The sequence below is a fragment of the Catharus ustulatus genome, chromosome 7 (genome assembly GCF_009819885.2).
Source record: "Catharus ustulatus isolate bCatUst1 chromosome 7, bCatUst1.pri.v2, whole genome shotgun sequence".
NCBI lineage: Eukaryota > Metazoa > Chordata > Aves > Passeriformes > Turdidae > Catharus > Catharus ustulatus.
Genome location: NC_046227.1, coordinates 34,066,068 through 34,090,942, shown reverse-complemented (window position 1 = coordinate 34,090,942; position 24,875 = coordinate 34,066,068). Strand labels below are relative to the sequence as shown.

Sequence of the window (24,875 nt, the reverse complement as noted above, 5' to 3'; positions counted from 1 at the left end):
AAAATTGTGATGAAGAAATATAAGTCCTGATCATCACAAGCAGCTCTGTTTCGATGGTCACTTGGAGAAAATGGCTTTCTGTTTGTCTACAAAACAACCTGGAGCACCACTGGCACTGTGTGCATGTGTGGATGCTGAGGTGCCACAAAGTATGGGCAAAGCTTCATGTCCTACCAAATGTGCCCTGAACAGCTCTGGGGGTTTTGTGAGATGGGAATACACACCTACAACCCTTCCAGGATGCACAGTTCTGTTGTAACTAAACCAGAACAAATTTTTATCCATGTCAGGCATTAGAAAGCAGAAGTTGCTGGAGGTAAATTCACACAGAGTGCAAGGACCAGGTCTAATCTCACTAAAGGATTAGGGTGCCAGCCTGGCAGTCCAGGAGATTTTGGGATCTTCTGAGTATCTGAGTGTCATGCCTCCATGAAAGGGGTCTCCAAATCTGGCAGCCCATTCTGTGTGGTATCTCAAAAACTGTTTCTGAGGAATTTTTGAAAATGTCAGAATTTTCCAGGGAGTGGAAATTCCCTTTTCTGACTAGCCCCAAGTGCTGCTTCTGCTCTTTTCCCAGGACAGTGGGCAGACAGAAAAGGCACAATCTGAGCTCTTTCCCTGGGGGCAGGACTCTCCAAACCTGCAATATTTTATATGCAGAGCAATTCTTCTTCCTGCCATAGCAGGGAAGGGGAATTGGTCAAAAATTGCATTTTTCACTTCATGCAGACTACAAACATAGAGTCCATGACCATGAGGTTATACCAGACTTTATACCAAGGTATTTCTCCTACTGCATTGGGATAGGAGCTCCTTTAAACCAGGGATATTAAAAATGAAATCAATTCTACAGTATTATTCTCAGGCTTAATAAAATCTGGCCTTCAGATTTTGAGATGAGAAGCAATTACACATTATATATGGGAACACCAAACATTTTTTTAATTGCCAAAAATGTTAAAGTATGTTAACAGCAATTTTACCTTATAAAGTTGAAGATCACTATTTCAAAATGTATTATTATTAAGGAGATTATGATAAAGATTGTTATTATTTTCCAGGTAATTATATGCCTTAATAATTGTTTAAAACCACTTAAGACTTCTTATATGTCAGTGTTGCCTGATTAATCTGTCATCTGTCTTGCTGGTTCAAAATTATCTAAAAATTATTGTCTTATTTCCAGTTTTTACCAGAATCTCTAGAAATTGCAGAGGATGGCAAGGAGCATGTTTTGACTGTCCTGAGCACGGTTCCCATTGCCTGTCCTGGGCAGGATGATTCCTGTAAAGTTACTTTGCAACTAAGTACTGAGGACTTGGGTAAGAGTTTTACATATTGACATCAAATCAATGTGATTCCTTTTTCCAGTATTTAAGTGATCATTAATTCCAATAGAAAATGTAACACATAAATAATACCAAAGGGCAGAAACCATAAAATCAGCAAACTAGGCCATATTTTTATCTGCAAAATAAAACAGCTGATAATATCTGACAGGTTTTAGAGGAAAAAAAAAATCCCAAAGCCATAAATCTGACTAGCAATAACCTGAACAGTAGTCTGTTGAGATTTATGGATGGAATAACTGAGAGTAGAAGAACTGATTTTAAATTCCATGAGCGTAAAATTCCATTTTAAGTTGGGGTTTTTTTGTAGCAGGAATGTTCTTAGGTAGAATAATTTCATTAATTATCAATAAAAAAACTCCCCTGATTTATTATTCAGTAAATGTGTAGTGAAGCCTTTTTTCCTTCTTTTGCTGGCTTATAGTCTTTGTCTAACTTAATACAAAAGGAAAAAGTCATTCTTGTGCTTATGTATTATTCACTTTTTAAACATTTAGGGATTTTTTTTATTTTATTAACTTGAAAACATTGACAATGTCATTGAGGAAACTCTCACTCTTTTATTTAGTAAATGTTGTCTTCAGGTCAATCAGGTGGAATACTCTTCCTGCCTAAGGGTGGCACGTAGGTATTTACTTTCTATTTGCACTAAATAAAACACCCAGGCCTTTTTCTAACAAGTCACTTCTTTCTCTTCCATGAAGACTCAATAAGAGAAATGTTTAGAGATAGGATTACAGCTGCAGTTTCTCTACCCACAAAAAGCCAGCTCTAAAAAATGTTGGCAAAACTCAGATAGCTCCTGATATTTTTCTCTTTTTAATTCCCTTTCCTAGCTCTCCTCACCATCAGCCAAGTGCTTAGACAGAAGAAAGAAAAATAATTTAAATGATATCATAACACAATGAACTTAAACTGAGCAGCACCTTATGGTTCCAGCAGCTGTGTTGGCTCTTGTAGTGGAGTACTTTGCATTTCTCCATGGCTCAGTGCTGCTCTGCTCTACATATTTGCTCTTGGCTTGGAGTCTGTGCTGCTCCATCAGGAAAACATCCTGAGGTCATGGGAAAGGATTTCCTTGGACAGAGAGGTGGAGGAGAGGCTGCCTCACACTGAGGGATGGGGATGTCAGGGCTGGTGGGTGCTGGGGCATCCCCACAGACCCCAAGCAGCTCAGACCCTGCTCTGAGGATCACTCAGGAATTAGTGCCAGTCAAGGCCATTTGTTTAACCCACATTTTCTTAGGCATCGATCAAGGCTTTCAGAATCTCCCTGGCACTTAGAGCATGGGCCAGGAGCTCTCCAGTGGGGGAGGCTGAGCTCAGCAATAAGAGACTGACCCCTCAGCAGGGTCTCCTCCAGTCCCACAGCATGCACTTGACTGCAAGAAAGAGAGGATACAAGACTTGCAGACACAGCTCTATTTTCAGGCTGTCAATGGGCTTGATGTGTTGGTGCCAAGAGGTGCCAGGAGGAAGGCACAACTCGTCCAATTAACTCAGATTTGAAGGAAGTTGTCACTGAAGCAGAAAATTTCTGTTAGTTTCGATCAACTCATTTCTGCAGCTTAAACTAAACCCAGCTCTAGCCCTTGGTTGCTCCATCCTGAGGCTATTTCCTCGGCTGACACTTGGGCTGTAATCTGTTGGGAAATCTATATATGCTTAAGGCTCAGGATCTGCTGCTGGGTGTCTGCACAACCACGTTTACTCTGAGCCTTTATTGTCTTTAGGGACCATTAGTTTATCTGAAGGAACACTGCGGGCTTCTGAGAAATGTGTGCTGGCCACAGTGCTGGAAATTAAAAATAAAAACCATTTTAGTTGCGATTCATTTATACCGAATAAATTAACTGACAAGCTTCTTGTCTGACTGAATCCATATAACTACAGTGTTGTGCTAATTATGTAGGGAATAAGTGATAAGAAAGCTAATTACAAGCACAGAAATATCTCTCCAAGTTCAGACAATATCATAATGAATGCCAAGGCACAGCAGAGCCACTGGAGTTCGGCTTCTGTTAAGTTTATCGCTACTATTTTGACAAGATGATTTTCTTTGATTTTAAACTTTTGTTCAGGGTTGTGAGCACAGCCCATGGGGCAGTAATGGCAATAACTATTCCTCATGGAAACCTCCAATTTAATTGAATCAAGAACCTTGAAAATGAGCCAGGGCTTTTCTATAAGATGTGAGGTGAGGCAGCCTTTAAGGATTTGATATGAGAGATAATATGTCATTAATATCTGTAGATTTTAGTTCAGTTCCCATAGTACTGTACAGGGTTAATTTAAATTGTGTTTCATGAGATTTTTCCATAAGGAATAAGACACTGATTATTTGATTGTGTTAGAAATGCCATCTTAAAATACTTTAATGCCATCTCTATAAATTATTAAGCAATTCTACAAATGGGAAGAGTGGTACAAAAATCACTTAGTATCAGAAAATCACTTATTTTCATCTCAGATTAATTTTATGGCCACCATTTCTAGAACTTTATTCTTATCTGATGATAATTAGTGGTCTGGGACAGAAAACTAAGTATTCCTCAAGAAACACTGTAAGTCCTGAAATCAGCAATTAGATTCTGACTGGCTTCAGCAGGACCATAGTTTCATTTTCTATCAAACAAAAGATTCATGAAAGCTTGAGTGGCTTCTTGAGAAGAAAATGCAAACTGTATATAGTGCAGGCCATATGGCTCAGAACTAAATGCTATCATAATTCAGTGTGTGTGAGGGAAAACATGCCAATGGAAATGAAAATTCAGGTTTGCCCTTTACCTGAGAGCTCAGCAGAAAGGGTCAGGACTCAAGAGAAGTGGACACTGCCATTCTGGCTGTGTCTAGAGGTCTCTTTAGGAAATATATGATGTGCAGTGCCACTGTCACACTGATTTTGTCACCACACATCATTTCTCTACCCACAGATGCTGACATAGCCAGTGTTTCCATAGCTTATTATTTTTCCTTATTTTTTAGTGGATTTATGAGCACAATACTTCTGTGAAGGATACAAATAAAACTATCATTGTTTTACAGACTGGGAAGCAAAACACCATAACCTAACTAAGCCAAAAAATACAAATACAGACCTGCTGCATTTGCCTTGCTGTTGGGAATCCATAAACTTACTCAAGAACCCTCCCTTTTCACATCAAACACCTCTTTATTTTAAATTAAATATCTCCCAGCAGATATCTCCTTATACTTCAGACAGTGAAAGAGAAATGTTTTCCAGAAATGCAGATTCATCTCTTTCTTTTCATGAGAACTACTCATCTTTATTCACTGGGCATGGGCCCATAAAAATAACGCTGACATCCCAGAAATATCAGCACCTGTGGAAAAACGGACACCACTGAGCTTTTAGCAAACTTTGGGGATAAAAATCCAGCACAGTGGAGAGTGCAGAGGGATGCCAGATTCAGTCAGTCACAACTGTCCTCATGCAAAGCCCATCTGGCTCCAGTGTGTGCCCTGGAATGAGAAGTGTCTGTGCTGAGCAGAACACAGGGAGCGGGCGATGCTTGGGATAACTCCTGCAGGCTCTGTGTTGGTGTTCCCTCCAGGCAGCCAGGATCCAGGGCCCCCAGACATCGTCCTCTCAGCCTGCCAGGTGGATCTGCTGCCAGGTTCCTGCTCGGGGAGCAGCTGTGCAGCAGCCACAGTGACAGTGACAGCGGTGACAGACTTTGTGCAGGACGGGACCCGCGTCAGCCGCGTCAGCGCCCAGCCGCTCGCACCCAGGGATCTGCTCTGGAGGGGTTACACACCCAGCCACGTGAAGGTTAGGTCCTGAAATCAGGCAAATCTAAATGGCTTTTCTTTTCTCTTTTTTTTTTTTTTTTTTCAATTTTTCCCCAAAGAAAATAAATTTTAGAGATGGTTGTCATAATGGTTTGGGTTGGGAGAGGACTTAAAGACCATCCAGTTCCACCCCTTGCCATGGACAGGGACACCTTCCACTATCCACCATCCAACCTGGATGGGACATTTCCAGGGATGGGGCAGTCGTGGCTTCTCTGGGCCACCTTTGCCAGGGGGTCCTCACCCTCATAATAAAGAATTTTCTTCCTACATCTGATCTAGCCCTGCCCTCTGTCAGCAGAGTAAAGCAAAACAGTCACTTTATATACCAAGAAAATGAATTGTGCTTTGACAGATGTAGGTTTGATTATCAGTCAGCACATCAGTAAGGCCAAGAGCTGGAGCACAGAGGTAGCCAGGAGTGCTTCTGGAAAAGGGGAGAGGGAGATGGGTTAGAGAATGAGCACTTTTGAGAAGGAGAGAGGGGGAAACCGAAGGTTTGGAGAACATTTTCTGAAAAAGCAGAGGAAAGGCAGAGCCTAAGAAAGGAGAGAGGAGGAGGGGATTCAGCAGGGCTGTGTCAAATCTGTGACTGTGCCATGAATTGCCAGGAGAGCTTCAACAACACACATCTCTTCATTTATAGCACTACAAAATGGCCAAAATAAAAGTAATAAGCAGTCAGAAGGCAAACCACACTTTTCCTGTAGAAAGCCTGGCCAAAGAAATGTGGTGAGCAAGGACCAGCCCTGTATGTGTGAAGTTATTTCAGGACCTCAGGGGGGAGGTTTGAGAACTGTAATCCCACAGCCCCAGAGAATTAACCAGAGCACGGATTTGACTGAGCTAAATTTCTCAGAGCAGGGGCACATCCAAGCTGGCATATTTAAGTATCTGAAAACAACCCCCCAAGGAAATCCACAAATTCCCTGCCATAACTTTTGTGGACTTTGTCATGAGAGAATGAGATTAAACTGGACCAAAAAGAATTTCTGTCTTCAAAAGTAAAATGTTTAGCATGGGTGTATAACATTTCATCTCCAGAATTGGCTTCTTTTAAACTTTTTAAGATTCTTAAACCAGAAATTGCAGCTAATTCAGCGCAGTGTGCTCACACACTCGTAGTTTTTCCTTGAAATTACAAATGCTTTCATTAAAATATAAAGATGTATCAAGTGTGAAATTGAATTAATCAATTTTAATAATAAATTCCATTTATCTCAGTTAAAACTGTGGAAGCATAATAGACAATACTTTCCCTTCCCTCCCCCACCATTTTTCTGTTGGTGTTTTGTAGTTAATTAAAGGCCTTAATGTAACATAGTTCTTGCAACATAGCAAGAAAAAGTCCATGTATTAAAATCAACATAATCTTTAATCCTTCTGACTTGTTCAGATATTTTTGATTTATCTGGAAATTGAGCAGAAATGGTGGGCAGAGCATCCTGACACATCTAGATACCTGTAAACAGGATTTCCTCAGCAAACTCCTCCTGCCTTCAACCAGGAATTGTGTCTTCTGCTGACATCATACTAAAAGGAGCAGGGCAGGAAGGGCCACATGGATTTGTTTGTGCTAAATTTTTACCTAGGAAGGGCAAGGCTGTGGGGAAAATGGGAAAATTCTGAGATACTTCATATCACATGGTAAATCTGAATGACACAACTGACTCCAGATCAAAAAGTTATTCAAAGAGGGGTTCATTTTTTCAGTCCTCAAGACCATAATTCTAAAAGTTTGGTGCGCCAGATACAGGAGAGCATCTAAGAAGTTTTTCTGTGTCATGGTTAAGGGGCATTTTGAAATGCAGATGATGTATTGCTGCAGGTGAGAAATGTTGTCATGAGCTGAGGTTCTATCTTCACCCTCTAACTCATTTATTTAATTTCACCCCTTTCCCAAAAACCAAGTTCTGCTTTGTCACTGAAAGACTGCACAGGGATATAGCAGCCATCCTTCTTCCCTGCTCCATGGATCCTGGCAGAACTAACTGGAGTGCACCTCTGGACTCCTCCTGGGCAAGGAGGGACAAAGAATCAACAGCCCTGGCCAATAAATCAGTCTGTCAGGGTGGATAATGGAAAACCATAACACTGCCTCACTCCCACCAGTATGACTGGGAGCTCTTCGTATCACAAATCACTACACAACCCAGTCCTGCATTTTTGGGAACTTTGGGAGCATTCAGCCATTAAAAGAAACACCCTCTGGAGCAGACCTGGCAGTGTGGGTCCAGCACTGCCTGAGATTCAGGTGTTAGAGCCCCAGAGCCCTGCCTCTGGCTTCTGCAGGCACATCTGCTCCCTGCAGGGTGCCAGGGCTCTCAGCTCCTCTGTGCCCCAGCTGGTGCCCAAGGAACCAGGGGCTGATGCAGAGGAAGATCTCTGTAGCTGCAGTAGATCCTTTCCTATTTCACCCACAGAGTGGTATGAGCCTCCTATCAATATCTGATCAATATCCACATTAAATGGATAAATCAGCCATTCAGATGCTGTTAGAGGAAATCTGAGGTCAGATTAGGGGACAAGCAGCTACTACTAAAACATGCTAATGTTACTTAATTACAGCATACCTTTTTACCATACTTCAGGCATTAAAGTTAGTACAATTTAATGAGCACTCTATTCTCCTGGTAATTTCAGTGAATGATCTGGTCCTTAGCAAAAAGTTTTTTAATAAAACTTCAGCTTTTACCAGATAAAGGAAGACATTACATCAGATGAACTGGAGCACTTCGAACTCCCTTATTGGCTATGATTGAACTGAACTCTGTTGTCTGAAAGTGAAGCCTATTTTCTCTCCATCTGCAATCATGTTTCAGAAGTCAGATTGTAGTTTGTACTTAACCCATGAATCCTGCCCCTAATGTTTTGTGAGGAACAGTAATGAAGAAAAACTGTTGTGTAGACTGTATTCATTACACATTTCATTTTAACTAGGTCACAGTTCGAGACCTCCCAACAGGGAACTGCTACTCTTTCACTGATCCACACATTATCACATTTGATGGATGGTGAGTATTTTACTTTGAAATAATTTGGCTCAATTACTGCAGTTATCAGTTTCTGGATGTGGCATGCGTTTGGGTTTACATTAGAATATCAAAAAAAGCACTGAACAAGTTTGCTTACAACGAGGAATGTACTGGTTCAACAGCCCACGTGGTTTCCTTCCAGCTGTGCACTCCTTTTAACAAAAGAACTGGAAATGGATTAATCTTTGACAAGCAGTGGGTTTGAGTCTGAATAATTTTTACAAGACAAAGGTCAGGTCCCAAAATGTTCTTCAAACAGAACCATCACTAGGTGGCTTTGAGAAGGTGTCTCCACCACGTGTCTCTGTGTTAGTGACACCCCAGTGTCACCCAAGTGACACATTATGCCACCAGGGCAGCGCAGCACACAGGGACAGCCTGGTCCTTCCCAGGATTTTAGCAACATCTGGTGCAGTCACTCATCAGAAGGATTCTCTTGATTTCTTCTACTTCCACAGCTGGTTTATGTCCAGCTGGAGTTGGCAATCATAAACATAACCAAAAAAGCACATACAAAGATGCTCTAATGTCTCAGATAAAAAAGTCCAGAAATTTAAAGTGTCAAATATCAGGAGAAGAATGCAAAAAATAAAGTTGTGCATCCTCCTGTAGTGTCCAAATGTCCTTCTGCATTACCCAGCAATAAGCTGCTTAAAGACTTCCTGAGCCAGTGATGCCTTTGTATTTGACAGCCTGAACTGCACTGAACTTTTTCACATTTAACTCCCCTAATCATCCATTAATCTATTTATCCCAGCTAACTGGCATCACTGAAAGTTTTTAAAATTTGCACCTGGCACGTTTGATCCAGTGTTGCAAATATTTCAGATGAGATTCCAAGTTTGCCATTGCACCGTCAGCCTCCTGACAGCACCGACAATGACTTTGGGTGCACAGCTCCACAAGGGCATGGCAGGTGTGAATTTCTGCCATCCTGATATCCCAATTTCAGTCCAGCATGCTCTGGAGGTGGCATCTGAAATGATGGAGAAATCTGTTGATGAAATGTAAGAAAGGCAGTGACTCCATTAAAGGTTACACTCTGCTTCTAACAAAGATTTCACATGAATTGGGCAGACTGACGTAGGAGATCAGCTCTACTTCTCCATGGTTTCCCAGTCCCACTTCTGCTTTGCTGAGCAGCATTTAAATGTGGTCAGGAACTTGTTTCATACAAGTTTGGGTACTTTTCTTGCTTTGGAAGCTTCATTAGAACTGCAAGAGGTTCAAAGATATTGCCATGCCTCATGCAGCTGCAATTACTTCAACTCTGGGACATTAAACTAGATCAGAGTATAATTTCAAACATCTCTATACATTTATATTCTAAAATACTCCCTTTTGATTTAGGGCTGGGAACAGACAGTGTTCTGTCAGATTGTTGTGTTTGGGAAGTTATAAATAGCTGAAAAGTACGTCTTGGAATGGGGACACCCTTCCAGCCATATAGCACATTTTTACATTGCTTCCATGGAAAAAATAAAAGGTCTAAAACCAAATAAAACTATTTCATTTGAATAACTCATATTTTAATCCTATTGTTGATAGCACACTGAAATTATTCTAAGCAATTTATGTTCTATTTTGGCACAGGGAGTTTGGAAAAGCCCATCCTTCTGTGTCACCCTGCCTCAGAGTCATACAACCTTGAAAGAGAAAAAGCCCAGGATCAGCCTGGCCCCTCAAAAGCTGCACGTTTTTCCTTGTGGACAGACATTCATCACTGCTCTGTCCAGTGCAGCTTTAAATGAGCCACACTGATGGGGCTTCGTCCATCTCAATAACTAGGTTATTTCCCTAAGATGTATCACTTCTTGATATTCAGCCAAGTTTCTTACCCATCATTTCACAGTCCCATTACTCCTACTTATATTCCCATTTATTATTGTAAATAATTTCTCTTTCAATTATTATAATGATTAGGCTACCTTATTACACATCAGTTAAGCAACTTCTCTGACTGCCTATCCAAAAAAAAATTGTTACCATGTTAGCAAATTATTTTAAAGCTCTATATTTAAAGCTCTTCTGTCCTGGTACAAAATTCTAATCTGAAGGCAAAGGCTGACACAGAGGTCTGGAAGTGAAGCATTCCCCCTTTTTCATGGAAGGGAATGTGGTGGGAAAATATGTTTGAAATGAGAACCTTTTTGTGATTTCAAAATTTAAACAAAAATCATTAAACATTTAAAATTTAACTTCAATAGAAATAGCTATTTGAATAAATTTGGAAAATTGAAAAATGGTATAAAAATCAAAATACTGGAAGGGTTTTTCTTATTGGCAGTAAAATTTTCGTACTGAAAGGGCCACATCCAATGTATTTTTTAACTTCTATTGTGCTGTTTCCAAGGTTTTTAATCTGACATAGTGAGCTCACATTACATCTGAGGTGGTTAGCTATTCATTAGACAACTGAAATACCCAACTCCCACTCCTTAATAACACTCCCCTTTACTGTGCCTCCTGCTAATATATGTCTGTAGGAATACTTATCTTGTAATCTTTTCCTTCTTTTCACCAAAGGCAGTGACTGAAAATCAAAGAAGAATGTGTCATATTTTACAGCATAAGCACAATCAATTTGTGTATATTGGAGCGTAGATGTGAAATAATGTTAATTATACCAGCTAAAATCCAGAGAGAGCACTTCCTTTTATAGCAAAGTACCTTCTAAATTAAACAAATGTGAAAGCCTGGTAAAGCAAAAGTATAGCCCTCATTACTGGTTATGGCACGTTATAAATATAAAAGCTTTTCATGCCATAAATCGCAGATTCTTAAATATGAAGTACTAGCTTAAAACTAAATATGCAGAAAATCCTTTTAGGGCAAAGTAAAAAGGGGAATATTTTTTGATTGGGGAACTATATACATCATCTATGTCATCTTGCATTTTACCTTACCAAAAAAAAAAAAAAAAAGGTTAAAAGATTTTTCAGATTTCTTAAAAATTTTACACTTATCCATATTATCCCATCAATATTATCACCAAGGAAATGGCACCATTTGCTGATTGGCTTTAATGACTTTCATCACAGGAGCCCTCAGCTAAGTCCTGGGCATGAGTAGCCCTGCCAGGTGCTGGGGGATTTATGGTCTGCAGCAGTTTATTTGTCCCCAGGCATCCAGAGCCTGCTGAATATAACCCAACATCTGCTCTGAAAACGTGATGGGATGAGCACTCTGAAAGCAGAGAACGTCCTTTAGCATCACCCAGCTCTTCATAGGGTCAAGCCTTCCATGAAATAGTTCCTAGCAGCAAGGAAAGAAGGAATCTTGAGGGTTGTGTCCACAAATCAATTCATTTGGTGACAAAGCTGAGGTGGAACTGAGGTGGAAAATCTTCAGGAATTACCACAAAAAAAGGTGAATTAATGCAAAGGTGAAGTGCAGCTTGGTGAAGAGGAGGTACAAGGTGTGAGTTAATTGAACACTCCTAGGTACTAGCTGTTTACACATGTCTATGCCACCTTTTGTCCCTTTCTTATAATTTACCAATAGAAATTATTCCTGTAGAAGCTCACTGCATAACCAAGCACTGAGGAGTGTTTCATAATTATTGGATAAAGACCATAACTTGAAAGAACTGGGACAAGAACTTGCTCCCCCTTGGAAAACAATCTAAGCACACAGAGGGGAGGGAACCCTTTTCATCCAATGTGTTCACTGCTGCCGCCTGTCAGGGAAGCAGGATGGGGAAGTGCACTGTGGAGGGATGTTTAGACACAAACAGTGGTGCCTGGTCCACAAGGAACCTGCAGAAATCCATTGTGCCAGAGCTGCTCTAAGTCTGATTCAGGCGTTTAGTACTGCAGCCAACTTCCCCAACGTTGTCCAAAGAGTCATTATCACAATTACCATTGTATAAATATCACAAAAGTTTACCTGACTACATCCAATTATCCATTAGCTGACTCAAAGGTGCCTGAAAGCTCTAATTTAGGCACGGTGCAGGTTCATTATGTGCTATGCAATCTCTGCCATGACTTAATTGAAGGACTTGGAGTGACTTCCAGGAGGGCTGGATTGGGTCCACTGTCAGTGATTATTAAGCAATATATAGCTCCCCTGACTGCAATGGCATTTATATGCATATACAAAACCAGCCTTCTTTACCAGACAGAGATCCTTATTTCCCTTATTTCCCATCAGCCTCCCTAAACCCCTCTCCTAAGCTGATCCTGTAGAAGGAATTTGTGGAAGTTGCTCTTATAAAATATCCTCTCTCCTCTTTCTCCCCCACGAAGATGTCCAAATGGAGCAAGGAGTTTAAAGAGATTATTTATTTTTTTATGTTATCCTTAGTTTTGATCAATCTCAGCAGCAGCATCTATGCAGTGTACTACAGGATTTATGTATTTGATTAGAAAATAGGATGAGACAGAACCATTCAAAATCTTATCATTTTATGGCCAATCTGACTAAGTTTTCCAAGATGAAAGATAAAGTCAGATGTGTTTTTTATCAGAGAAAAGCAGCTAGAGTTTAATTTTTTTACTGTGTTTTAAGCTCCAAAGTTATCTGTAGCTTTTATTCTGAAGAGGAACAAAACATAAAAATATACATGTGAGAAAGTCACAGTTCACAAGCCATTAGTTCCTCTACATAACAAACATTAATGGCCTGAAAAAATGTGGGTGTTTGCATGGCACTGCTTAAAAAATAATCCTGTAACTTAGCAGGAGCATTTTATACATTCCTTTTTATGTTTTCTTTATTGTAGAAAACTTATAGTAATAAGCTTATAGTTTAGTTTCCATATTACTTAATTTCATAAAAATAATGTATAAAACTAATCACAGTGCCTTAAAAGAAAGCAGAATAGTCCATTGTTTTTAAAGATGGAAGCTGTTGGCTTATAGGGAGAACACATCAACAACATATATTAAGTATATGGCAACTATTTCCTTTTATATAACATATTAGAATGAAATAGAGTGAGAATGAGACAGGTTTAGGGAGTGAGAGCACAATGAACAAGCAGAACAGGGTCCTCTCACAGCCTTTGGTTGTAGAAATTCCAAAGGTTCCAGATGGTTCATGCAGAGGCCAAACACTTGCAAAGCTATTAAAGTTATCCTGTTCTTGGCCTCACCCAGATGGAGCAGGGACATTCCTTACAGAAAAGAATGAAAGTCCTAAATTGTTCTCCATGCTGGCTTGTGCTGATTGCCAATCCATTGAGTGTGAAAGTTGTGCTTACAGGGAAGTCATGGAGGGGGAGGAACAAACTTCATTTTAGCTGACTTTGAGTAGAATCCCAGATTTTCACAAGGAAGCCTTTACCTAGCCACAGCCAGACTTGTACAACTGGTGATTGTTGAAGAGGTTATTTGAGCACTGATTTCCCTTTGAAGAACATCATACTCTAAAAGCATCCTGTAAGAACCAAAATATATTTATTAAGACCCCGAGGCAGGAAACTTCTTCCCATTTGCTTTGTATCAAATATTTATCCTTTTTATCCATTCCCATTTCCATGGCAGCAGCTGGGACACAACTCCAGCTTTTCACAGGAATTCTTAGGCACTTCCAGCTAACAACTGCTGCGGCATTCCCTTGGATACAGAAACTCTTCCCCATCTGGATGGGTCCCTCCTCCAAGGCCAGCCAGCACACTGCTGTAATTATGGAGTGCTGCTGTGCCAACAAACACCCAGTGTTGGAGTCAGTGAGTTGGGGGTCTCTCTGAATTCTTCAGAGAAACGATCAGAGTGCAGGGACTTAATCAAAGCCCTTGGATGGATTGAAGTATATCAAGCCACTCACACATGAAGTAGAAGTTTAAGTAGAAGACTAAGTATAAGTTTTAGTGTAAGTTTAAATTTTAGGATAAGTAAGTCAGTAAGTAAGTTTTAGTATGAGCTTTAATGCTCATGAAAGGTGAAAGGTTTAGATGCCAGAGTAGAAGTGTAAGTTCTAGTGAAGGTTAAAAAAAATACTAATGTTTTCAGTGAAGGCTCCAAGAGTGAACTTGGAGACGGTACTTAAACATACTAGAACTCTAGTAAGAATATTGCTTACATTTTTCAGACAGAACAAGATAGGTTTTATGCGTAGTTTATACGTATCCTAGCGTGTTAAGAAACAAGAATTCTAATAGGTTAAAAAGTGGTGGTCCGAGTTTGCCTTCTAGTTTGTTGGAAAAATCCTGTATAGAAGAGTATGTCCTGGGGAGAGCTGGTGCTTTTTGCCGTTTGCTTTTTGCCACTGCTTTTTAGTGTTCTCTGCTTTGCTTGGCATCATCATCACCCAAGAAGAAGACAGGAACTGCCACAGCAACATCAGCTTCCCAGGACCTTAACAAGAGCAGCTTCTTCTTCTATTTGGGACTCTATGCCAAAACTTAGCATGAACTTTAACATCTGTGACTTTGCTTTTGAGACTGATGCACTTTTGTAATCAACAGCCTTTTAACAACCATTAGCTGCTTTGCTCATTTAAGATAACCCAACGAAGTTTGGTGCATAAGAGCACTGGAAGCAATAACCTCACAACCAGCAGACACATGCTGGGGGTCTCTAACCCGCTCTGGTTCTGTTCCTTGTGGCTCTTTAGGCGCTATGACAGCCATAAAATCGGGACGTTCCTGCTGTGCCGCAGCGAGGCGCGGCCGTTCCAGGTGCACGTCCGGCAGTGGGATTGCGGCGGCCACCGCTCCGCCACCGCCTGCAACTGCGGAGTAGCTGCACAAGAAGGGGGTGACACCGTGGTGCTGGACACCTGCAATGGCCACCTGCAGGACAGCGGGCCCCAGCTGACCATCAAAAGCAGCGAGGCATCGCCACAAGTCAAAATCCTGAAGTCTTACGGAGGCAGGAAAATCACAGTACGTGCGTGGATGGTTGAGTGCCCTTGTGGTGATTCTGCTTTGAAAACAAGCGTTTAATATTTCTGAATTATCTTTCTGAATTATTTTTCTGAATTATCACTGAATCTGCTATGAAAATATCTGAAGCCATCAGAGAGCCTGCAACAAAATGTACCATAAAACAAGAGTCAGGAAGTAGCTGGTTAAAGAGTTGGTTTAACAAACTGCAAAACTAAACAAAACAAATACCTCTGCAAATTTCTTGGTGGCAGAGAGGAGCTCTGATAGCACAACTTACTCTCTGCAGCATGGCAGCCCACTCCCTGTTTGCTTATGCCAGGCACTACCCAACCACATGACATAAAGCAAATTTCTTTGCAGAGCTCAAGATATAAATATTCAAGGGAAGAGTCAGGTAGCAGAATAATGGAGCATTTGAGTGGAGCAGTAAGACACTATTAGTCAGATCCAGAGAGCCCCCAAAAGCTAGGAAAATGGGCTGTAAATGTGCAACATTTGCTGTAACATAAAGCATTTGCCTAAACAAATATATGGCCACAGCTTACTTTGCATAAGTATCGCTTATCCACACTAATCCACTGAAATCACTGGAAAAATAAGAGCAGGCTGCACCAGGGGTTTTGGTAAGCAAAAGAGCTGCAAATTATGGCCAAGAAGAAAATTTTATCCTAGAGTTGTATCATCAAGATTTATTGCCATGAGATGTTTTGGATGAAGATCGGTCCACAGCAGAGCCAGAATGATGCAGGAAGTGCCTGTGCTTGGCTCTCCTTGTGATCTCGCTTGGAATAGACCTCAGGAAGGTAGTAATTGAAAGTCTGTTAATTATAGAATAGAGAAAAAGCAGGAATCAAGCTGTCATTTCATTCTGCAACTGAATGCAATATAATTACTGTTTTATTACTGGAATAATCTTAGCAAGGAAACCCTATTCTCATTTACACCTGGGGTAAGACTCAGGGAAACCAATCAGGGCAGACTGGGGACACAAAATGAATCCTGCTGTGACAAGAGTGGTAATCTGTAGGAACTATGCAGCAGTGAGCAAGATCCCTGAGCACACCACTGAGTAGGGTGCATCCCAATTCTCCCAGCACCTGTCCATCACTATCCTCATGCAGCTCAGGAACTGGCTCCCACAATGTTCCAGGAGGCTTGGAATGCTTCCAGCAGCCAGTCACTAAATAACTGCAAACTGTGGTCTCAAAAATCCTTCTTTGAAGCCTCAATTAGCAGCATTAAATCCAGGTAGGATGCATTGCCCGGGGTAGCAGGAAAGGAAAGGGTTATAGCCCTCCAAGCTCCCAAAATAAATCCACACCTGGAAATATTAATCTGGACAGCACAGAAGACTGAACAGCTCATGCAGTTCTGACTGCAAGGGTTTTACATGCAGCCCTCTAGAATGGGGAACTAAAATGGGTAGAATTATAATTTAGTGAAGCCACACTCTGAGTAAACTCTGGATTCAAGCACAAGGACAAAAAAATGAGCTTGTTACTCCTTCACAGATGTGAATAGATTTGATGGGGAGGAATTTCAAAGGGACCGGAAAATCCTCACCCAAAATAAAGGAAAACAAAGGACATTATTTGGATGAATAAATTATATTTAGGACAGCCACTTTAAAAAGGAAAATAATTATTTTGAAATTATTATAATGAGATGTTTGCTACTCTAATGTATCTTTTAAGATTAACTGAAAATGTTTAATTTTGGATAAAAAGAAAGCATTAAGGCTACTTATCAGGATAGTACATTCCTGCTCTCTTTACAGACCCAGATAATTTTCAAATAATTTTCTTTTTACCTGTAAAAATAAGGCAAATAAAAAAATACATTTCAGTTTAACAGATATTTTCTTTTTCTTTTTATTCTTTGGTTAGTAAACCAATCTGAAAAATCCATTATCCACACAGTTACTTCTTGTTTTGAACCCTGCCAGGTTTGTTCTTTTTTTCCTTTTAAAGGTCAGTGTAAGCCTACCACTAGTCCTTTAATGAGAAAATTGCTTTATCCACTTTAAAACACAATCATTTTCTGGATAATCCAGCCTTGGAAAATTAAATGATTGTTCAGAAGGAAGAAAGATGTTTTTCAATCTTGGCAGTTTCTCTAAAAAAAAGTTATTATTATAAAATTATTAACATAAAAGACACAAGGGTGGCCTTATTGTCATGGAAGTCACTTCAAAAATTAGCTGGTAACTTACCACTGGGAAAACTCCAATGGATGCAAATATTAATTTAAGAATAAAGTGCTCTTGCAGTTACATATTTATGTAATGCTATCAGATATTAATGCCATGGAATCTGAAAGCAAGCTAAATAATAGCACAAATAAATATTTATAGTGTTTCTAAGTGATCTCAAATTACCTCCACCATCACTAATGTCCTGCTTTGATATTTTTGTTTATGGAAAGCGATATTTTTTATTGCATAAAAAGCTTGCTAAGAGCTTCAATTCACTTTTTTTCCTGCCTCTTCAGGTGCTGTTCCCTTCGGGGGCATTTGTCCGAGCGGACCTGAGCGAGTGGGGAATGGGTGTGACCGTGAGGACAGCGGGCAGGGACTTCAACAGCACCCGGGGCTTGTGTGGCCTCTTTGATGGGATGGCTCACAACGACCTCAGCAAGCCCCAGGAAGATTTCATAGAGGAGTGGAGGTACACAGCCTGAGATCCCACCCAGGAGATGCTCTCAACAGTGTTTCAAACTGCTGGATGGGTTCATTTCATTACAGACTCCCCTAATGACCTGACACGGGGATCTGCTTAACCTAAGGGAGAAGCCTGAAGTCCCATCTCCATCCCAGCAGCACGGGGGCTTAATTTTCTGTCAGCACAAAACACAGCAGCAGTCACCAGGAGAGGAGTTTAATATTCACAAGTGATGTCATGTTAACAGCTGTGTTAAGATCCCTCTCAGCTGTTAAAAAAAATGCAGCTCTCACCCACACTTGAAAATGTAGATAGCTGACAACAGGGATTAATTAAGGGTTTCGTATTTCTCTTGTTCTTTTATTCCTGAACACTAATTACAATATGTGAGTATAGATTAAATGTTACATTTTGACAAAGTCTGGTAATATATGTACCATGCTAAAACTTAATATCAACACTACTAATGATGACAGTGAGCTCTGAAAACTTGTACTTTCTGGGACAGATGGTCCCTGCAAACAGAGGCAGGAGTCTGATTCTGATATCTCCCTGTCACATCCCTGTCCCTATTCCTACTCCTGTCTCTATCCCTAGCCCACATTTTAATTCCTGGTGCTGAACTTCAAACATGCCTATTTCGTGTTCCTAAAACCAAAATGGGTTTGCTTGTGTAGGCTGGTTTGTGAAGTAAGGAAAAAGAAGGCAAAACACTGTAATACAGTACTTAATCTGTACATGGGAACTCAGCACAATCCTATGGGAACAATGAATTTTAGACTTTCTGAACTTCAGAAAATAAACAAATCCCTCTGCCCTGTTCTAGTTCTATTCAGTGGGCCTAAGTAATGGCTACCTAATGTCTATTTTGGCCTGTCATTATAAACTCTACTATTTAGAATTCAAAGCTATCACTGAAATCCTAATAATGTTCTAGTCAGTCAGAGATTGCCTCTGGAAAGGCAGATGGAGAAATAACTTGGTACAAGAACCAACCCATAACTCACTACCCCAAAAAAGGGCTAAAAAGGTCCGTAGGAGAACTTGCTCAAAGTAATTTTGTTGAAAGAGCTGAAGCCAAAGGGCAGTGCAAAGGAATTTACTTATGAAACACTGAGGAGTTTTCTAGGGCTATTTGATGGAGATTCTTCAGGGAAGGCAGAGGCTCCTGCTAAGTGAGAAGGGCAAGAGGGGTGCTGAGTTTCATCTTGCAGTACTCCAAGGATGGGTTCTGAAGGACCCCTCAGAACCTGGTTGAAAAAAACAAGCCAATAGAGAAAGTCAGGTCACCTCCAGAGGAGAATCCACTCACAGAGAAACAGCCCAGTAAAAACCAAAAGCGAGAGGGTGGATTTTCTGCTGCTGCTTTTAATCTTGTTTTAAATAACCCTGAAAGTGTGCTAGGTTTTCTGCAGCACCTGAAGCTAGTCTGAGTGCCCACCATCTGGCAGTTCAGAGCTTTCCCTGGCTCCCACCTCTCTCAGCAGCTGCAGGGCTCTGCACGCACAGACCAGTTTTACGCGCCAGCTTTGCAGCACAACTTTTAAACAATGAAACAACATCAGAGCTTCCCAGCCACTAAACAGCAACCAGAGAAGAGATGAATTTTTAAATCATGTGATTTAATTGGGCAAAATAAAATTTTCAAGCATTTAAAAATACACCAAAAAAGCAGCAGAAATGCTGTTAAATTTCGGACACTTTCCCTATAATAGCATCCAACCCAGTTGGAAAAACTTTGTTTTAGTTCTTCCTAGATTATAGTGGGTGGCTCAGAGAAATGATAGCTGTTCAGCTCATGCAGGGGACAGAGGGCACATCTGAGTTCACTGAGGAGATGCTGGCATGGGCATGGCTGTGAGGAAGGATGGGGTTTCCATTCTTTCCACACCATACACCCCTATTCTGTCAACAGGGGCTGACCAAAAGAAGGTAATTGATTTCATGTAGGATTAATAGAGGTGTTAATCCTATCCTGTCAAAAAAATATCAAAAGAGTTTCATTTTACTGAAATTTTCGTTGGTATGTTAAGTTTCTGCCGTGATTTTGGACCAGCTTATGTGGTTCTTTTTTGTTGTTGTTGTTATTAAATTAATCATATTTAAAATAGTCTAGTTTATGTAGCATTATACCAAAGGAGGAGCTACTTCTGCTGTCTTAGTCTGGGTTTAAATTTGCCTGATGATGAGTCAGGGAAGCTTCAGGGGCATGTAACCCCTCTCATAGAGCCAGAGGAATGGAGCGTGAAGGACACTCGTTCAGACACTAAATGTGCTGTCCAAAGGACACCTCTCTCAATCATCAAAAACGTTTCATTTTCCTAGACTACAGGGAAGTGAAGAACAGCTTGTGCATTTCCATGAGCATGAAAAACATCTTTTTGTCTCATACAGTCTCCTGCTGAGCCCACACTTTGGGCAAAATGGTTCCATAAATGTTTGTGCTCATGTTTCAGGAGGAGAAATAGGTTCATTTTGCCAGTGTCACTGAGATGTTCTATTTAAAAGTTATGATTGTGTCAACAATCAAAATAGTAGTATCAAATATGCTATTTAAAATGTATTTATAAAAAATTGGATAAAGGCAATTACAGTTTCCAACAACAGTACCTAGTGTTTGGCTCCAATATGTTGGCAAATGTTTTCACTTCCCTGAAACCTCAGAATTCTGGCTGCAAGGCAGAATTAATGCCAAAATAATTTCAATGTTTGGTGCTATTTCAAATTTGTCTGGTAATAACATGTTGCCAAATATTGGGACAAGAAACATATCCTTTTCTATGAAGCTCTAGGATTCCTCTCATGCTGCACAAATAAGATCAGTAAGAGATATGACATTTCTGAAGAAACTTAAATCATGGCTGTTTATTCAAACTGAAGTGTCTAGAAGTTCATCCATCATTAAAGACTAAATTTAAAAGGGGAAGAGAATCAGCTCAGCTTATATTATAGCTTAGCCCTATGATCACTAGAAAACTATTGTTTGTGTTGAAAGAAAGAAATCAAAGAAAACTCTAGTAGAAAGAAAGAATAAAAGGACGTACACAAAAAAAAATAAAGGGGGGGGAAGACTTTTCAAAAGAAAAAGTTAGCAATCTATATCTTAGAGGAAACTGTTGATAAGGAGAGAACAGACACACAGATAAAAATGATTTTCATAATACAGGATTTGAAACAAATACAACTTTTTTGTCATTCTCCGAGAGTTAGCTAGGTCACCCAGGGACAAATCCAAGGCCTTATTCATGTATAATACACCAAGGGTAACCTGCACCTCAGAGAAAGTCCTGCAAAGAAAAGTCAAGCAGTTAGGCAATGCTCCAGCAAACCACTTAAACATCTGGTACTAAAAAGTCTCCATGAAATTATAGAAAACACACAGGACAACTCAAGAAGGACAGTACAAAAGTGAGTAAAGAAAATAGATTAAACTTAAGTGTTTTCTTTAGTATTTTGTAGATTTGGAATTTATGCTTACCCCAGCCTCAGGGAAAGGAAGTTTCCTTGTATGATAAACTAATTCGTTGAAAGGTTTCTCCCTCTAATCCCTTCCTATTTTTAAATCAGAATTCCTCCAGGGAAGAGTTTATTTGACAAGACTCCAGTACCTTCTGGGAGGAAGCAAAGGAAAAGTTTCTGCAGGTGCCAGCAGGGGAGCACCAAGCCTTTAAACACAAAAAACGCCTTTCAGACTCCTTCCCCTGAGCCCTCTGGTTGCCATCATGACCATGTGGATCACAGCTCTGCAATCCCATATCTGGATGTTACATCTGAGTTTGTCACTCATGCAGAAACAGAGACAACTTTGAGAAAAGATGGGAAACCACCGACCAAGACTTTTGGTCAAAGATATTTTTCTAAATCAGTCCAAAAGCGAAGAAGCCCTGAGGTCCTGCTAAAGCCCCTCGCACACAATATTTCCATGAATAGCAACAGTTCCATTGGCTCTACCAAACCAGCTGGAGACATAAGGAAAGCAAAAAGGCAAGACAAGTATTACGAATACTCATCCTATCATGCATTGCATGGTCCAGCCCAGAGAGATTCAGAGAGTTTTGCATATTTTTTCCCTGAGGACTACTTTGAAGGAGTCCGGATGAAATTTCCACTGTCATGGCCCACTCCCAATGGCCTGACTGCCACCAAAGCTCAGGAGATCTGCCACCAAATTCTTGCAAATTCCACCATTGGCTTGGCGTGTAAAGACCTCCTGGGAAAACTCCTGGATGAAGCAATCGACATCTGCCTCTTGGACCTGCAGCTCAAAGATGACGCGGCTTGGGTGAGGGCACTGGTAGCCCTTTTGGAAAATGAGTGTGAAAGGAGAGTGCTGGGAAGCAGGATGGGAGAGTTCCCTGCTGGAAACCAGCCCTCTGCTGCCTGGGAGGAAATCCTCACTGCCCTGCGGTGCCCCGCGCTCTGCAGCGGCCACGGGCGCTGCACGGAGCTGGGCTGCCAGTGCTCGGAAGGGCACGGCTCCCACGACTGCAGCACTGCCAAAAGTGAGTAGAACATTCTTTCCACATTGGAATTATTAGGTAGAACACCTGCACGCAGTTGTTTGCTCTTCAAGCGGTGCTACCAGTAAGGTATTTGATGAATTAGTAAACAGGTTTTGACCTTGAAGAGCCAATCAAAATATCTGGTTGGCTGGTCCTTCACTTTTTTGCCTCGGTAACTTTTTAAAAATGGATTTTACAAGCCCCTTAGCAAATTGGTTTTGCAGAAGTGATTTTCTTTACATCTGATCTATCACTGGCATGCTGACAAGCAGGCTTCTCACAAAAAAAAAAGGAGCGTCCTGCTCACCTTGTGGTCAATATTCATGTAAACAGTGTAGAGATGTCTTCTTTTTTTTCTTGGTCAACAGAGAATAAAGTTTGAACATTGTACTAGTAACAAAACAAAATTAAAAGTGACAAAATGAACAAGTAACCCTGTCAAAGCCATCAAATAGGATCGGTCTTGGGCCAGTCACAATGGCTTAGCTGAGAAATCCAAATCTCCAGGCAACCCCAGGAGCCCAGTGGCACATCTGATACCCCAATGCATTTACGTTCTTCATGTTAAACAGGACTTCTGTGCAAGGTTTAGAGCAGTTAAAATATATTCTGACATCCTTTTTTTTTTTTTTTTTTTTTGTTAATGAAACTAACATTTGCAGAATAACTTCCCAAATAACTGACACCAGGGACTGACAAGTGAGTTGAGCAATTTTGAAGCAATTGTCCAACACACAATTCAGAGGTTAGGGGGCTTGCTTTGGCCAAATCTTAAAATTTTATTTTGCTATGGCTGAAATCTCTCAGATTAGAGGAAAATAGCTTCAATATGACCTTTCAAGTAAAAGCTAATGGCACCTTGTCTTCTTGCTGTGACATCAAATATAAACAAGGACAGAGAACAGAGCTCAGCCTGAGATTGCACAGGAAGGTGAGAAAATAAACACCCATCAGCTGTGGGAAACACCTCCTAGGCCACTGCCTTCCTCTGCCCTGACTGCTTTGTGTGTCTCTTGCTGCCTTTGCATTGTACACTTTCAAGGTTCAGCTGGACAGGCAGCTGGGCCATCTTGTCTAGACAATGCTTTTTCCTGAGTTAGAGAAAAATTGAGAATAAAAAGCCCAGAAATATTAAAACCAAGGTGACAACTGGCATGTTTAATTTTCAGGATATTCTCCCCTGTCTTTGGTATAAATGCAGAGAAGTTAGGAGAAAACTTCACACAGTGAATTTGTTTCAATATTAAGTATGAAGAGGAAAAAGTACTGCCACAGTCTAGAGTGAATCAATGGAATGAATTGCAAGGAAGTCCATTATAAAAGACTAGTTATGAATTAATTTATTAGTGATTTAGAATGTTTTTCTATATCTACAAAAATAGAGAAACCATTATTATTATTATATACACATATATATATAACTACCTGATCTTGTGAATGCAATATAAAGCAGATCCATACATAGAGCCAGATGTCAGATCCCCTGCAAGGAGAAATAAAATCTTAGTTCTGGCATGCCAATCACCCTGACATTATAATACTTAGAAAAGGTCATCTAGATAATTTAGTACAGTCAATCAAGACAAGTCTTCATGGGAGTTTCACCTTTAGCTGTTCTTGATTTTTGAATTTCATTTAAAAAATATTTAAAGATATTTGCTTGTTTTCACATTTCACATGCAGAAATGTTCCACATAGACAGCATAGAATCGTTTAGATTGGAAAGGACCTGGGAGATCATGGAATCCAACCCTTCATCCAGCACTGCAATCTTCACCAACAAACCATGTTTCCAAGTGTCACATTTTAGGTGTTTTTTGGTATACTTAGAGGTATGGTGACTCCACCACTTCCCTGGGCTGCCTGTTCCAATGCCTGAACACCTTTTCAGTGAATACATTTCCCCTAATATCCAATTTAAACATCTCTTGGTGATGACAGCAACAAGATCCTCTTGTCCTATCGCTTTTTACTTGGGAGAAGAGACCAATCCCCACCTGGCACAACCTTCTCTCAGGTAGTGCAGGGAGCAACAAAGCCACTCTGAGCCTCCTTTTCTCCACCAGGGAAGAAAACACCCCCAGGGCTGTTCCCTACATATCCCAAGGTACATGTGATGGGACACCTCTGTCCAGGGAAAAGCACAGCAGTACCACACAGCCACAAACATCCTCTCAAATGCCACTTCTCAGAGGTCCTGCTGGTGCCACTAAAGCCAGGCTTTCACACCAGAATAGGTTATTAGAGATGAATTAAGATCAATCTCAGAAATAAAGCTGCTCCAACCAGAGCAGCTCGAGCCTGTCCCTGGGAGCTCAGGAGTCCTGGCCTGGCTGGCAGAGCACAGGAAATCAGCACTGTGCAAGCACAGGTGGGATAAGCCCTGGGCTTTGTGACTAATAAACAGAGGTTCTGTAGGAAGGGAAAGAAAGGAGGAAAAATTAAGAATTGAATTAGGTTCCAGCAGGACATACTAAAGTGCTGTCTCTTTCTTTTCAAAAAGTCAGGACAGAAGAAACAAGAGAATACTTGTTGATCTCAGAAATGCTGAGTTTTAAGTGCTATTGCTAGGGAAAAGTTATTTTCCAGGAGAAGCTACATGAGTAATGAAGGAGAAGGTAACTCCTTTTGCTGGCTATATATTTTCCCATCATTTCCAAAGCAAATCTCCGTCTAATTTT

The 24,875-nt window shown here is 40.6% G+C and overlaps 1 protein-coding gene across 1 annotated transcript in view; it reads left to right on the top strand.

The window, feature by feature from the left end:
* The window catches only part of LOC116999052 (von Willebrand factor D and EGF domain-containing protein-like), a 159,994-nt gene that overhangs the window by 56,540 nt on the left and 78,579 nt on the right, over positions 1-24,875 (top strand). The window contains exons 6-11 of the mRNA XM_042779466.1: positions 1,187-1,322; positions 4,925-5,142; positions 8,103-8,176; positions 14,759-15,029; positions 17,523-17,698; positions 21,260-22,194. Coding sequence (XP_042635400.1) covers positions 1,187-1,322; positions 4,925-5,142; positions 8,103-8,176; positions 14,759-15,029; positions 17,523-17,698; positions 21,260-22,194 — 1,810 coding nt within the window. The remainder of the gene's footprint in view (positions 1-1,186; positions 1,323-4,924; positions 5,143-8,102; positions 8,177-14,758; positions 15,030-17,522; positions 17,699-21,259; positions 22,195-24,875) is intronic.